Source organism: Scheffersomyces xylosifermentans (assembly GCF_036884685.1).
Source record: "Scheffersomyces xylosifermentans strain CBS 12540 chromosome Unknown RJT20scaffold_7, whole genome shotgun sequence".
Taxonomy (NCBI): Eukaryota; Fungi; Ascomycota; class Pichiomycetes; order Serinales; family Debaryomycetaceae; genus Scheffersomyces; species Scheffersomyces xylosifermentans.
The window spans coordinates 827,583-843,624 of record NW_027042945.1 but is presented as its reverse complement, the minus strand read 5'-3'; the positions used below and the strand labels follow the sequence as shown (position 1 = coordinate 843,624).

At 39.4% G+C, this 16,042-nt stretch overlaps 8 protein-coding genes across 8 annotated transcripts; 4 read left to right on the top strand and 4 right to left on the bottom strand. All coding sequences in view use genetic code 12, as the record gives it.

The window, feature by feature from the left end:
* Positions 1–72: 72 nt before the first annotated feature.
* RJT20DRAFT_136797 (uncharacterized protein) lies at positions 73–933 on the top strand (the record flags this gene model as incomplete). The annotated part of the gene is made up of 1 exon (XM_064918507.1): positions 73–933. The coding sequence occupies one exon, from the start codon at positions 73–75 to the stop codon at positions 931–933; it is 861 nt and encodes a 286-aa protein (XP_064772530.1).
* A 132-nt stretch (positions 934–1,065) lies between these two features.
* Positions 1,066–1,415, top strand: RJT20DRAFT_58569 (uncharacterized protein). The gene has a single exon (XM_064920844.1). It carries the CDS (start codon positions 1,098–1,100, stop codon positions 1,332–1,334), a length of 237 nt encoding a protein of 78 aa, XP_064772529.1. The 5' UTR covers positions 1,066–1,097; the 3' UTR covers positions 1,335–1,415.
* On the bottom strand, positions 1,070–2,714 carry RJT20DRAFT_130569 (uncharacterized protein). Its single transcript, XM_064917777.1, has one exon. The coding sequence runs from the start codon at positions 2,607–2,609 to the stop codon at positions 1,497–1,499; it is 1,113 nt and encodes a 370-aa protein (XP_064772528.1). The 5' UTR covers positions 2,610–2,714; the 3' UTR covers positions 1,070–1,496.
* An 86-nt stretch (positions 2,715–2,800) lies between these two features.
* Positions 2,801–3,978, bottom strand: RJT20DRAFT_130568 (mitochondrial 54S ribosomal protein uL5m). Its single transcript, XM_064917776.1, has one exon. It carries the CDS (start codon positions 3,920–3,922, stop codon positions 3,053–3,055), a length of 870 nt encoding a protein of 289 aa, XP_064772527.1. The 5' UTR covers positions 3,923–3,978; the 3' UTR covers positions 2,801–3,052.
* Positions 3,979–4,160: 182 nt separating this feature from the next.
* GLE1 (nucleoporin) lies at positions 4,161–5,792 on the top strand. Its single transcript, XM_064917775.1, has one exon. It carries the CDS (start codon positions 4,203–4,205, stop codon positions 5,763–5,765), a length of 1,563 nt encoding a protein of 520 aa, XP_064772526.1. The 5' UTR covers positions 4,161–4,202; the 3' UTR covers positions 5,766–5,792.
* PDS5 (Pds5p) lies at positions 5,793–10,056 on the bottom strand. Its single transcript, XM_064917774.1, has one exon. The coding sequence runs from the start codon at positions 9,793–9,795 to the stop codon at positions 5,833–5,835; it is 3,963 nt and encodes a 1,320-aa protein (XP_064772525.1). The 5' UTR covers positions 9,796–10,056; the 3' UTR covers positions 5,793–5,832.
* A 1,238-nt stretch (positions 10,057–11,294) lies between these two features.
* RJT20DRAFT_58556 (uncharacterized protein) lies at positions 11,295–12,939 on the top strand. Its single transcript, XM_064920843.1, has one exon. The coding sequence runs from the start codon at positions 11,448–11,450 to the stop codon at positions 12,915–12,917; it is 1,470 nt and encodes a 489-aa protein (XP_064772524.1). The 5' UTR covers positions 11,295–11,447; the 3' UTR covers positions 12,918–12,939.
* On the bottom strand, positions 12,790–15,270 carry RJT20DRAFT_58553 (uncharacterized protein). Its single transcript, XM_064920842.1, has one exon. The coding sequence runs from the start codon at positions 14,868–14,870 to the stop codon at positions 12,963–12,965; it is 1,908 nt and encodes a 635-aa protein (XP_064772523.1). The 5' UTR covers positions 14,871–15,270; the 3' UTR covers positions 12,790–12,962.
* Between the last annotated feature and the right edge of the window lie 772 nt (positions 15,271–16,042).

Below are 16,042 nucleotides of genomic sequence, written 5' to 3'. Positions count from 1 at the left end.
TGTAAAACTATTGTTCTATTAATATAAGAACATTAAATATATACAACAAACCAAGTTTTATGAAATTCAATAATGAGATATGCCTTTATTACACTAGTAATGCACTTCACCACCTATTTCCCTCTCGTTTACGGCGCAAACTTAGATCAATCAAGGAGCTGTTACAACGGGAAGAAGGTTCCATTTACTGGGTATAGGTTAGAAAATCAATTGAATATTAAAAACTGGAAACTGGAGTATCATTTGCTTTACTGTAATGACAATAAACTCATATACGATTTGGCTCTTAATGACACCATACCATGGACCATCCCCATTTCATTCAGTAATACCAAAAAGAGTCTAAATAAGAATACTTTAGAGTTAGCAAGAAGAAAGTCTTTTGCATTAAGAAGTTTGCCGATATACCTCCCAAATACACTAGTTGGAGCAATGTACTCTGGCTTTTCAGAAGAAGAATCCAACGACTTTTTAAGGATCTCGGGAAATGATAAAAATCATGAAACACTAACGACTCCCCTTCTTGCTGACAATATTCTACTTCACTGGGGTGAATTGAATTCCCGTTTAGATTTCATTGTTCATGTCCCACTACTAAGCACTCCGTCTGTCGATAGTAGGAGGTATGACCCAAGGTTCTTCGATTCCACGGTTCAGAACGATTGGGACAAATTCATTTCAGCTACAGAATCTTATTCGTATAACTTCGATTCTAGGCTTGGAGTCAGGAAGTGCCTTGATACTGCTATCAACGTTCTAAATAGTGTATTGATGAACTTGCCCACTGTCTTCGGAAAAATGCAGAAGTTTTTTGGCCCCAAAGTGTCCCAGGAAAATCTCTTCTGGAAGCTTCTTTTAATATCAAAATCAGTTTCGAAAGAACGATTTAAAAGCTTATTACTGATGCTAGATATAGCTCTATCTTATGATTAGCATAACATATCATGGATTCTCTACAAAAAATTTGTAATGAATTCACTATTAGCCGCCTGGTACTTTTCGCAGCCATATAAATAGCTTCTATTTTCCCCCGGTGGGCATTATTCCTTAATATATATACTTAATAGCCAATCTAATTTCACTATTGCTTGTAAGAAATGACCTCAATTATTAAATTGCAAACAAGTGGAGGTACTAAGGCTTCAACTACAACCTCCACTTACACTGAACTTCCAGCTCAGGCTTTTCTTGCCAGATTAACCAACCGCCCAGCACTTGGCGCTTTGAATGGTCTTCTTTCGTCCTTTCCTGTTATCAAGATCTTCACGTCGAATGCCGTTCCAATCATGGTCTACAGGGAGAAAAAAAGAAGAGAGGCTGCAGCTAAATTGTAAGCTCTCAAGTTGTTATCCGATATCAATTAGAGGTTTGAACTACAATGACTAATCCAACAAAGAATGCAATGGGTCTTCTAATCGTTATTCGTTAATCTATAGATGCTTTCACCTATAGACAAATTTATATATGACCGGGTAATATTAATATACATTTTATTATTATGAGTCCACATCATCAAAGTCAGAATAGGTTGAAAGATCAAACTCGTGAGCTTCGTTATATTTCTTCCCGCTTAAAGACGAAATTCGATTGGGTAGCGACGCTTTATCTAGAGCTGTCTGTGTTCTACTCTGCGTTTCTTGGGTCTGGGTTGATATTCGTGTAGTCTCTTTCGATTTTCGTAATTGCTGGATCATCAGTATGAATTTCTCGTCTTCTTCAAAGTCAGAAAGGTCATAAATGATCTCAGCCTCCTCCAAACTTTTGGGTGACTGGAGTAGCGATTTCTGGGGTGAATCTTCTTGTTTGATTTTCACATTTGTGCATTCATTGTTCGGTATAGTGTCGCTTTTCACCACAGCATTTCTCTTAAGGTTGCATTGATCTTCAATGTTGTCGTGTTTGCCGGCTGTGGATTGTTGGGTGTTGACGTGAGATCCGACTTGGTGAAGGTACCTGAAGTGCTTGGAGGACATTGGTGGGATTCTCTGCCGCACATGAGGAACATTTAGATATAATTTTGGCACCATTTGCTTCATCTTCTTTGGAGCTACTTGTGGAATAGGTGGCGCCTTGTGCTCATCCAAAGAAGGCATCATGATAGTAAGGGCATTCTCAATCTTGATAGGAGTTTCCGAAGGCATTTGCGTCATCAGTTGGCCAGGTTCTTTTTTTATTACTTTTCTAAGTCCTATCCTTCTTCTTCGTTGTGTTGTACCATTTAAAGCTCCAGAATCTAATGTTCTTAAGGGCCTTTGTGTTCTTTCGAGTTTTATCACACGGACTGGTTCCTCTTGCTTGACCAAAGCCTTAGATATGTCTCGTTCGTGAACTGACAACTTCTCATTAATGAGAATTATGAGCTTATTGTTTGGCAATTTGAATTCATTCTCCTCAGCCAAGATCTTTTCTAGTATATATTTCGTGGGTTTATTCCGAACAAAGTCCGTAGTTATGATGATCCCATCCTCGTTAGAGATCTCAAGCTTACTGTTGAATTCATAGAATCGCAACACACCATCACTCCATTTCTTCTCTTTTTGGTGTATTCGATTGGAGTAAAGAATATTGTATTCGTGAACAATTGAATGTTCTAGCGGGTTATCTGACATACTATTTCTACTACTCTGTGGGGTATACCTTCTACCATCTCATTCATTAAAACAACCCATTCTTCATTAACAAGAGAACCGAAATCGCGTTGCAAAAATAGAAGCAGCGCTACCATCGAGATTTGGGTGAGAAAAAAAAAAGGCTGTGAAAAAATTAAGTCTTCCAGTTGTTAATGATGAAGGAGTGATAAGTCTTACAAGAGGAGTATATTGGATTGTTTTGTATGGGAGTGTTGTCATTAAAATGGAGTTTCTTGTTCGTGTAGGTGTCTAGAGTAGGAAAGTATAAAAAAATTAAGAAATTTACCACCTTTGACTTGGAATAGATGACCCTATATTGACTTCCTTTCTCATCTAATACCACTTAACCAGTTCCTCACAGATTATTCGAAACGATGCGTATCTATTATCTATGTACAGAGTATTATATACAATTGGGTACCCTATGGGTTGTAGAATGGGAATCCCAAGGAACTTAATAATGTTCTGGCTCTTTCGTCAGTTCCGGCATTGGTCTTGAACGTTATTTGGAGACCACTCAAGTTAGGGAACAATTCCTGGAAGTTCTCGATCTCTGGGAAACCCTTAACATCCTCTGGGTCCAAGCCAAAGGTGATGTTTCCATTGCTGTCACCAGAAGTGTTCTTGATACCTTGGAAAGTTCTGATTCTTGGTAAAACCAACTCAGTCAAGGTGGAGATGAACTGAGTCATATCTCTACCGGTTATTTCGACCTTACCACCACATGGCTTACCCTGTCTTACTCTCCATGGCAAAATATTGGCCTTAGAGTAGATCTGCTTGGGCTTTACGTTAGTTATTTGAGCTAATTGCAATCTGGTGGATATGTTCAACCAACTTTCATCTAAAGCGTCCTTATTATATGATTGAATGACGATCAGCTCCACTTCTGGGACATTGTCGTACCTGATAGGATGAACATCCTTGCTTGGACGGGAAACGCCCTTTGGCTTCTTCAAATTACGATATAACTTGTATGGAGAGTCTTCACCCCAGGATCTCTTCTTGTTACCTTTTAAAGTGGTGGCACCATGCTCGTAGTTGTGTAATAACAAATCCGATTTTAAGGTATTTTGGTAATGTTCAGCGACTCTATCTTGCAGTATTTCCGTTGGCTTGAAGCTCACGGATTTAATGTCATCTTTTGGTAATAATACTCCCTGGTACAATGGCTTAAGAGCAGCTTTGTTCACCTTAACGAGATGATGAACTGGTTGTACGGTCGAGTAGCCGGCTCTCAAAACCGCTCCCGAACCGGAGAACTGACGAATAAAGACCTTGTTCAAGCTCATTTGCAGTCTATGCTATTCAACAACAAGGGTTACCTCTTGAACTCCACTGGTCAACTACCTTTCTACTCGTATTCTTTAACTATGGAAAATCTGAAAAATTTTGTGAGCATGATTTAGGGACTACATTTACGCTTGAGAACAATTATCCGTGTAATCGTGAGCACCAACTATCATGTACTAAGAAAAACGAATCTTCATAAGAAAGGGGTTATATATTGTTTCAAATCATAGATAATACCTGAATTTGGTATAAAGTCTTCGCTATAAAACTGTGGACAATATGAGATTTGGACTTCCACCTGATTTTGAACTTTTGGTGGAAGTGCCGTTGGAAAAAGCCGTTCATCCATCGGTTTCTTCTATTATTACTAGAGACGGTATAAGTTCTCCAATATCTCCATTAAGTGTGATAAGCTCCTTTGCACAAAACCCAGCAGGGCAAGAATCTGCCGCAAACAGGTTCAAACAAATCCGTGACTCCATTGACAAGTACACCGATGAGAAAGTTTGGCTCCAACAACGACTAGATCACCAGAAGTTCTTAGAACTTAACAACCAAATTGAACATCACGCTGCCTTTGCAGAATCCACAGTAGAGCGCTTGCTAGAAGATTTCCAACGATCCTTAAGAATACAGGATGAAGAAGTACAAAAGATCGTTCAAGACGAGATAGAAAGACAAAGGCGTTTAGCAGAATTGAAGCGGCAGCAAGAAGAAGAGAGGAAGCGACAGTTAGAAGCAGAAAAGGCGCGTAAGGAGGAGGAATTGAGACGTAAAAGAGAAGAAGAAGAAAGGCGCAGGAAGACCGAGGAAGAAAGACAAAGAAAGCTTGCCGAAGAAAAGAGATTGAAGCAAGAACAAGAGGAAAAGGAAAGAAAAGAGAAAGAAGAGATTGAAAGGGCACAAAAGGAGAAGGAAGAAGAAGAAAAAAGACAACTCGAACAACAGAACTCAATGAAGGCAAAAGCATGGACTAACTTCAAAACTGTGGAGACTGAATTCTTAGGATATAAGAAAGCTATTGTCGACATCAAGGAGAACATTGTAGAAGCCTTGAATGCCGATAAGGAATTAAAAAAGCATGTCAACCAATTAAAGAGAAAAATAAATCCAAAGTTCGGCCAGTTGTCGAATTCTTTCCAACAACTTGAAAGAATCAAACAGGAAGTCATTGAATTGGTGAATGCTTCTAAACCAAATGACTTGGCCTACAAATGGATTCTAAACTTCATTGCCAAGGCTGTAGTAGATCAAGCAGAGACTGAAGTTATAGTGAAACCTACTGCAGCCCTTCCCTTGGCTCACCTTGCATACACTTTACTTTACACATTTCCAGAATTTGAGTATTTCTTGACAGCCAGATTTGTGAAGAAGTGCCCATTCATAATTGGATACACTTGCGCTATAGACTCTGAAGAAGGATGTTCCAGAATGGGATGGAAGAGAAGAGATAACAAATGGGAGGATGATGCCAAATATGATGAAAGAGTCTCTGGTATATGTACAGTTTGGTCGACAATGACTAGACTACAAGACTATCCTCAATTACCAATGTACTCATTTGAGGCATCTTGGAAATTCTTATCCAGATTGTTAAATACAGACATTAAGCTTATAACCAATGCACATTTCTCTCTAGGGGGCAATTGGTGGGAAGCTTGTGCTAGAGATTTCCTTTCGAAATACGGAAGACAGAGTTATAAATTATTGCAAGCCTTGGCCTTCACTTGGCCAGCTGCCTTATCAGATAGAAAATATCCAGCTGCTGCTAGGCTTCTAATTCTTGGGGAGGATTGGCTACAGAACAATAACATGAATAGTTTGAAAGAAATGGAACGATAAATTACGATAGAACTTTATTACTTTAATATACAGCATCAATTAATTTACTCAATTTGAGTGAAATATGTTAGAAGTCAGAGTCTTCATCGTCGTCAAAGCTTTCTTCTGAATCTGATTCTGATTCGTCAACCATGTAGTCCACTTTCTGGGTAGAACGAGAGCTCTTTCGTGTAGGTTCACTCTTTTTCTTAGCAGGTTTAGGTTTGGCCTTATTGCTATTTTTTGGTTTAGTAGCTGGCTTCACTCTTTTCAGCTGGACTTCACTGTCAAATACACCCTTTCTTTTAGATCCTGCTCCAAATAATCTCTTTCTTATTGGTCCCTTGAGTTCCACTTGTATCTTATCTGGAATGAAAACCTTCGTTATGACATTTTGGACCTCTGCAACACTTGTCATCTGTGAGTAAATATCTGACGGAAGCTTAAGCTTTCCAGGCCAAGTCTGCATTGGCCAATTCTTATGATCGGCATATTCCTTAATAATCAATTGAGCAAGCTCAGACATACGGTAGATGTTAAGTACAGATTCTGGTAATTCGGAAGCTTCATATAGATCGGAATCGATTGTTGCGTCTCGGTGCTGCTTAATGCGACTAGCAAAATAGTATAATAAGGAGATATTCTCGGATTTGGCTATCAAGCTGATGTAGTATGTTATAAATTTAAGTGCATACGTGTATGCATTAATGAAGCCCTTGTCATTAGGACCCCTATCCTTTTCTTCTCCATCATACAATAGCAAAATGTACTGCTCATGATGTGCAAGAGTATGGATTATCCTAACCAACGCTTTCTCAAACTTAATACTTTCCTTGGCTTCCTGTCGTCTGTACAATGACTTAATCCACATAATACTATTGTTTTTAAGTTCGATAGAGGGTTCCAAAGCTGTGAAGAAAATGATGGGTAAAAACCTCTCGGATATCAATTCATCAGCCAACTTCTTCTGCAAACTATTCAAGAACAGGGCCCTGACATTATAACTTGAATCTGTCAATAGGAATGTAAGTCTTCGAAGGGTTGTCGAAAAAATCATTTCACTGTAGATTGGATATTTAGCAAGCTTGAGTAGATAAAGTCCTGCTGTGAGTCTCAATTTCAGTTTGTAGACTTCAGGAGTTGGCCAAGTGGGTGAGTTCTTATTTATAATTTCACCTCCATTTCCAATGAATGACATAAGAAGCTTAAGGACTGGTTGAGCATTGCTCATGATATCTTGCTTCTCTGAGGTCGAAAGTAGGTCATCGCCCTTTTCGAGTCCTTTCAATCTATTAACAAGCAATCTTAATGCAAGCAACTTTTCATATAAAGTTGAATGCTCCTTGAATTTTGCATCTAAAGTTTCGTCATCGATCCATTCACCTTCAGACTTAACTTCGTCCTCATTGATGCCCCTGTTCTTCAAGAATATCTCCTTTATTAGCATGGAAGTCAAATCACTAGCTTTCTCCTGAATTGATAATGGATCTACTATGAAGAGTTCGGCAATAACTGAAAGGTGGGTTGCAAAATTTTTAGACTCTAAGTCCAATGGGTAGACAGCATTAACAATTTCAGACGCATAGAGTTCCCTCTTATTGCTCAAACCAAGTATTTTGGTTGCATATCTGGCTTCACGAGGTGTACCATTGATGGCTATCTTCTTCAAGGCTTCTGAGAAAGCTAAATCTTTGGGATACACCACTGGGAACTTCTTTATGAACTGATATATGGTTCTCAAGTTGTGTGCTCTAGGAGCATTACTATTACTTTCATCCTCAGTAATTAAATCAGTCAATGCACTAATGTGGAACTTGAAAACATCAGGAACTGTGCCAGAAATCTGTTCCAATATTTCGTTAGCGGTGATATGTAAAGAGTGGCTAGGATCCCTTGAATAGTTGATCAATTCGGGGACATTGGACTTGTTGAAAAATAGAAGTGACGATCTCATTAACAATAATTTGAAGTTAGCCACAATATCGCTTGACGAAACAAGGCTTCTGTCCCCTTCTAATCTGGTGTTCTTCGAGTCGCTTAACTTAGTTAAGAGTTCCTTCGTCGAGTTTCGTACAGTGTTATAGTCAGAATCAGGAGAGACACATAACTTAAGAAGATAGAAGAATCTAGCTCTATTCAATTTGTAAAACCTTTCAAGACAAGAATATGTATTTAAACCATCTGGGAATGAAACACAAATCCATTTTATGATCCTCTCGAGTTTAACAGTAAGTTTACTTCTCTCTTCTGATTTCGAGTCGTTGATGTTCTCCTTGTCTTCTGTATTGGATGTCAACCTGTTATACTCCTCCGCAGTCTCCACAAAAGTTTGTACAACTTTAGAAACTTGCTGCTGTCTCTTGTTGATAGCAATGAAGGACTGCTTTCCTTTTGCGTCCAAGCTCTTGTAAAATTTGGTCATTCTTTCAACTCTCTTCACCGCATTTGTTTCTGAAGCAGGCAAAAGCTTTTCGAAAAGAATAAGATCAACAGCATGGTTGATGCTGGTGTCATTGATATACATGAGAGATAAAATTTGGTTGGGGATGGATTCGGATATTAAAGTCTGTAGTTCTGCGCTCTCTTTCTCGTTGTGTGATCCAAAATTGATGACACCATTCTTCAATTCGATTTGTTCATAGTTGTCGTACAAACTGCCAAAGATGCTTATTGCAAGGTTTCTAATCTTCGGGTTCTTCTCTCTGGCCAAATGTGACAACGTTAGCATTATATTTTTGTTGCACAATCGATTTGTGAAGTTCTCAAACAGAACGCGCTCTATACTTCTACAAGCTGTTGCTCTCACTCTTTCATCTGTGTCAAGTAAGCATTTGTGGAGGCAGCTTCCCAACGCGTTGCTTACTTCTGTTGTGGAACTGTTTGGCGAGTTAACTATTGCTGGCAATTGCTCTACCCATTTGGCTCTAACCAATGGAGAAATATCTGATGTCTTCTTTAACCAGTTGGCCCAAGTCTCTCTGTGTGTAATTATAAAGTTGACCTTGCTTACTGGCATCGAAGTAATCCCTGTAGTTGGTGATGAGTAGTTATTGGATCCTATCATCTGCCCAATAGTAGCTGTGGCCAAGATTCTGATCTTCTCATCATCAGCATTAAGTTCATCATCTATCAAGCCCATGACCGAACCCAAGAGCTCAGGTATACTAGTCCATATTTGGATTGAAAGATTGTGGATCTTGTTCAAGTTATCAAGAGCTGTAGAATACTTCTCTCTTTCTTTAACTGTGCTAGAGGTAGGTTTCATTTCAACTTGGTTACTGCTGTCATACAACATCTCCGAGAAGTACTGTGCCACTTGCCTTGACATTCTATCTAGGTTGGTCTCACATATATGAAGAGAGAAGTTGTAGGCAGGATTTGTAGTTATTGACTTGATGGTTCTAATACCACCTTCGCTTGTAGAACTATCGTTGGAGTTTCGAATAAATTTGTTTAGTATCAACTTCAAAACATTCGTAGGGATATTTTCAGCCTCAGAGATTGTCTCAGCAAGTATATCACTTGCCAATGGCTCCAATTTCGAAGGAAAGTCCTTTGCTGCCAACGAGTAAAATGTGTCGAAAGTCGCTTCTATCAACTGGTCGGCATCTGGGAGATCTGTGATTAAGATTATGGACCGCACCTCTGCAAGCCTTTTAAGAATGTGAGATTGCTGGTGGAAATATGGGTTTTCTTGATCTGAGAGCCTCTTGAATTGCCTGAGGAACGCTCTGAATAATTCCGAAAGTTGTTGAGCCGTGAATGGAGCATTTGGTGCTGTGATCCGCAAAATATCAGAAAGGGCACAACAGGTGTATGCCTGGACTCCAGCGTTTGCATGCTGAAGTAGCTTTTTGTTAATTAAGTCTACCTGGTATCTTTTGACAGCTTCGACGTCGTAGTTGTCTTGATCTAACGAGGAGAATTCATCACTGAGAGCTTGGAGACGGACCAAGAGTTCTTTTGTGGAGATGGACTCTTTGACGGAAGGGATGATCAGCTTTTTGAAGGATAGCTTTGGCTTGTTGGAGCGGGAAGCAGAGCGCGTCATCTGGTATGTATGTATAATGGAGGAGTTTGGAATAAAGTAGGGATGTATTGAGGTTTCTAGGTCAAGTCTTGATTCGATATTGAAATGGGTGTTTTGAATCACTTACTACGAGTGACAATCGCGGTAGAAGAGCAGTATTTTGCAAGCTTGGCAACGATGAATAACCGCGTGGAAAATCTCAATCTTCACAGTAAGATCAACTTTAACTATGTCAAAGCCTTGATTAGCTAAGTAAAGACTAATAGTGTATTTGAACGATTAGTAGTATTAACAAACACTACCAAAAGACTAACTAATAAACTACAGTAAGTAAACTGAGATCAAAAATGTACGCGTCTACCACAAGAAAAAATAGTGTAAATAGAACGGTGTAAACTGTAAGAGGGCAACCGTGTAAACGTAAATAGTGAGAGTACATGTTAAAATAAGTCGCAGCCGGAGGGTAAGTAAGCTGCAAAAAGAGCAGATGCGAGTGGGACATAGTGGTAGTGAGTACTATATTTGCTGCAACGTATTAGTATTAGTGATTGTAGTCATTAGGAGAGTAGTTATATGAGAGGCAGTTGATATACCCCTTCAAAAAAAATGTGTGTTAGTTAGTAGTGAGTAACTTAGTGTGTGAGTAAACTTAGTGTGTGAGTAAACTTAGTGTGTGAGTACTGAGTGTGTGAGGTAACTTAGTAGTTAGCAGTGAGTGTGTGAGCAGTGAGTAACTTAGTGCGTGAGTAACTTAGTAGTGAGAATTGATGTAACTAAGTACGAAGTGGTGGGATCACTGAGAACCACGAGTTGGTGGGCTTTGATATATATGTACATGTATATATTTGGATCTGTATACATATAGTAATTGGATATATACATATAGTAATTGAATATGCATATATAGAGTAAATTATATTTGAGCTCTCTATTTTGGTGTATTCAGTCATGGGTTTCATTTAGTGAACCCACTACCATTCGTATCACTTATCGAATGGTTGCGCTCTAAGCTGTTTTTATTCACTTATAACTATATCGGAAGAGTCAAATGCTCTTACTCTTGTTTCGCAGTTCTTCTCCGTTATACACCATTGAATTGTTCAATATGCTCATACTCTGAATGATATATTGCACTTCATGCATATATTCATATAGTCATATAGTCATATAGTCATATAGTCATATGGTCATAAAGTCATGCACTCATACACTCATATAGTGATAAACTCATATACTCATATACTCATATATACTAATCTACTCTGTTTCCCTTCATATATACATCCACTCATATATACATCCACTCATTTGCATCCGCTCATATATACTCCACTCTGTTTCACTCCATGTATACGCATATACTCACACACCTCACACCTCACTCACACCTCACTCACACCTCACACTACACTTGACTAACCTCGTTAGAGCCTTATTGTCTCTTCCTGTGTGAATCTCTGATCTCATAGAATGTAACTAAAAGCGCCGTTCTTTTTATAGCAGTTTTTTTTATGTCACTTGAGATCTCTTTCTGATTTCTCGGCAACTGGTAACTGTAATTGTTTACTTCTTCCTTTTGCTGTTCTTTTGTGAGTATAACCAGTTGCAAGCTCGTTTGAATTAAAACTTCATTGATAGAGACTCCATTCACTCTCTTTTCTCCTACCCAATCAATGGCACAAACCATAACTTCTGAACGGCCTCTTCCTCCGACCCCGGATAATGATGCCGCATGCTCGTGCGAGATCATCGACTTCTTCAGAGTGAAGGATATTGTTAACCAACGGATCAGGTTCCAGCTTCCACTTTCATACTCGGATCCATCCAATGACGCTAGAATCTCAGTCGTCGTCAATATCACCCAAAAATACGATGAATCTCTCCATAAGGTAGGCGACATTTACTCTACCGTGATTCTCCCAGAGTCTACCAAGCTCATATGCTATATCCAAGGTGGACCAGGCTTCCCATGCGGAGTGCCATTGTCCAATTCCGCCTACACCAAGACATTGCTTGATAGAGGATACCAAATACTTTATTTGGACCAAAGAGGTACCGGCTTGTCCACTCCAATTGAGGCTGCTACCTTTGAGCATTTGCTACCAAAAAAACAAGGTGAAACTTCCGATAGCTATACCAAGAGGCAACTTGAGTTTATTCTCAACTTTAGAGCTGATTCTATAGTAGAGGACTATGAGGTCATCAGAAAAGCCCTTGATGTCGACCAATGGTCTTTGTTGGGCCAATCTTATGGAGGTTTTACCAGTTTCACATACGTCTCTAAATATCCATCGTCATTGAAAGAGGTCTTGGTTACTGGAGGTGTGCCTCCTATCAATTTTCTTCCTGACGACGTATACAAGGCAACGTATGCAAGAACGGCAGAAAGAAATGTCCATTACTACAACAAATATCCAGAGGACAAGCAGAGGGTGAGGAATATCCTAAACTATCTTGATGCCAATAAAGTCACCCTTCCAAATGGAGGCAATTTGAGTGTTGAAAGATTTCAACAAATTGGTTTATCTTTTGGAGCTCAAGGAGGAACAGATAACATTCACCAGTTGGTGACCAAATTTGATTATGACTTGAAGTTATTCGGCTTCCCGACTTTACAGATCCTCACTGCTGTTCAAAACGAGTCCAGCTTCGACTCCAATGTCATTTACGCATTATTCCAAGAGGCTATCTACATGGATGGCAACAATCCTTCCGCAAAACATAGTGACTGGAGTGCTGATAGATTAAGACTTCAAGCTGAACCAAACTTTACTTACAATAAAGATTCCAAAGATGCTGTATTCTTCACAGGAGAAATGGTGTACAAGTCGATGTTCGATGATTTTGTTGAATTGAAAAAGTTTAAGGAATTGGCATATGCCCTTCACAGCAACAATAATTGGTCAAAGTTATATGATACCCAAGTTTTATACGAGACGAAGGTTCCAATTGTGTCAGCAACATATGTTTATGATCAGTATGTTGATTTTGACTTAACAAGACAGGTCAAGCAACAAGTCTTTAGGAATAACGGAAATTTGAAGCAATTTATTACCAGTGAATTCTTCCACAATGGTGTTAGAGCTGACCCTGAGAAGGTTTTAGGTTCCTTGTTTGCTCTTCTTGACTGCGAAATAGATTAGAATATATAAACGACGTATATAAATGTATAATACTATATATTAAATTCAAAAGTAATTACTAGGAACGAATCCAATTCTGAAGTTTTCCGACGAAGTTTTCGTTGCACCTATTATCCAATTCTTCTGGTCATTGCTGTAAAGTGTATCGATTGACTGGAAATCAAATATAATTTCAATTTGATCACCTTTATGAAAAGATAAATCCCCGGGTTCAAGACCTGGGAAATCATACTTTGCTTCTAAAACTTTACGATCCACTTGCATGGATTCAGATAGGGCTAGGATTTTCTCAAAGAACTTGTTGAATTGATGCAATTTGTAGGTCACGGTAGTCGTCTTGTCGAATGTGATTGTGTCGGTCGGATGGATATCATGGTTAGTTAATGGCTCTGGTATTGGGGCGTACTTAATGTTGTTTTTCGAAGAATTATAAATTTTCTTCAAATTCTTGTTAACTGCCTCTGGGGTCGAGTGATGGAGGACAATATCACTCGAGATTGAAGAAACACTATGTGTGGAAGTGTCAGAAATAATTGAATCCGAGTCCGAGTGGATAGATTCCATCGAGTCGTTGCGAGAGCTCATTTCTAGGGTCTGGTATCTATTTCTAGGTATAGGAGGCAAGGGCGTAGTCACTTTGTTAGCTTCGACCAAAGGTAGTGCTTTGTTGGTATGTGCTGTATTTGTTCGAGGAGGTAACTCTGGAGACTTTCCTTTCAATATAGGTGGCTGGACTAATATATCGTCGATATCAACCACTTTATTTGGATGGTAGGTATCCGATATGTTACTGTTTGGATCTTGGTATTGAATAAAAGACGCCAATGGGTCACTTGCCATTACATCGCTGAAAACACCATTTACATGATCCTTTGATTTCACTGTATGCTTCTTCTCCACTACCTTATCAGTTAGTTTATTCCACATTTTGGCAGCTTGCAGAGTTTTATCTTTCTCATCAATTTCAGTATCAATCAACTCGGGGTTCTTATCGTAGATGATTGAAATGAAGGATTCGATCTGGAGTCTCGTTGGTGTCGTAATTTCTTCCCATTGGCTCATTATATGCTCGTATGACTGAATTGCGTCGTCTCCGTCCTCCTTTTCCAAGAAGCCATGGAAATTGCAGAAGTAGTCGAGTGATCTGTTGATGTCTTTATAAGTTTGGACCTGTTGGCAAAGAAGAAGTTGAGTGATTGACTCAACAAACTCATCAAGGAATTGAATGACATGTGGCAAAATGGACTTTAGCTTTTCATTAAGTTTGTTATATTCTTTCTCTTGTACTTTCAAATCGGCTTCATGCTTACTCAACAGGGCTTGTTCCTTGTCGTCTAGTGGAGTAGTTCTCTTCATCAATTTCGTAATCTTTCTTTCTGTCTTTTCGTACTCGTTCTTCTTCTTGTTTCTCTTTTTGATCAATTTCAAGGTGTCGTTGAGATATTTCACCATTTCACTGACTCTGAGCTTTAATGACTCCTGATGAAGGTCCCAGTCTCTTGATACCTTCGATTTGACTTCTTCAAGCGATGACAAGTAATTGTACAACTCCTGGTTCACGCTATCAATCAAGAATTGCTTTTCCTTGGGATGGACCATGGGAACTTCCAGAGCGGCTTGGAACTTATCGAAGTCATTGTAGTATTCTTCTATGCCCTTGAAGGAGAGCGAGTCAGCCCCTATGATGCTAATGAACAGTTGTACGATATGGATATTAATAGTGAAGAGCCGGGGCCAGTGAGTTTTGGCGAGTTTCTTGTTCAGAGACACGATGTAGTTCAATCCCAGCTTGGCTTTCTTCAAGTCGTGTTCGTAGTGCAGTATGAGTTCGTCGTCTTTATCGTACTCTCGTTGCACAGCTACATGGACCACTTTATCGGTGACGGTTGAAACCGTGTCCACGACATTAGAGCCGAAATCAGTGAATCCCTTCTTGATTTTACCGACCGACATGATTTCTGGGATATTTCTATTCTACTCCAAACCACTTCTGGTTTAGTATGATAAATCACTAGCTAATAAAGCTGGTAAGTGTCCAATTCTTAAACTGGTGAACTGCCGCTGCAGTCAATATATATCTCCGAGGTTTGACGGAACTCGAGGGAATTTAGATCGATCACTAAATTCAGTCGGTCGCCCGAAAACAACGGTAGTAATGACACCTGCAACAGTGGGAAGAACGGGAAGGTGTCTGCAGGAGAGTTAGCAGCCGATTTTGCAGCAGGTTGGGAGTAGGGGTAGGGAGGGCTGGTTGTGAGAGTGTATGGGGCGACGAAGGACATGGCGGGGGAGGTTGAAATAGAGTGAGGAAGGATTCAAGAGAAATGATGGTGGGTTACGATTCTAAATTGTGGTTGGTGATAATGGCATTCTGAAAATGGAATCAGCTTATGTGTGGTTGTACACTGTGGTTGGTGATGGTAATCATGGCTTTGCTGTCATTGGCAGTGCTCGCGTTTCTAAGGGTGCGGTGACGATCTCTATTTAAGAGGGGCGCCATTCGTGCCGGAGCGCCACGAAGCGAGGGTTTGCATAAATAGGAGGGTTGCAAAATAACGACTTTGGCAAACTGGAGGAGACAGAGACACTTGAAAAGCAAGAGATGTAGAATGGTGGACGATGAGACGTAGAAGTTTGGATCGAGGGTTTAGAAAGGTTTTTGAGAAAGTTTAAGGGAAACATGGAGGAGTGTTCACCATGGCCTCAGAAAAGAAAATTTTACAAAAGTTATGCTTATATTTCTTAAAACCAGAAAAGCTTGTATTTTAAAGAGGTGTATACCCAACCACTTATATACTTACAATTTCAGATGCATCTTATAGTCGTTTAGAGAAGACGAGACGCCAATAGATATCTCTTGGAAGATGTAAAATGAAACAAGACATAACTACACTCATTGGAAGAGCAAAAAAGCATCTCTTCGGGATAACTTGTGCAAAGTTTATTATTTGAGTGCCAAACAAGGACTTCAGAATTCTTCAAGTCACTTGAGCACGATTTGATAAACGGGAGATAAAGCAGAGAAGCAAGGTTAGGTCTTTTTTAGTTCGCCAAGTCATTTTCAAGACACACTTTGGGAATTTTTACTGCGGCATGGGTCTTTTGGAGACTGCATACAAAATTTA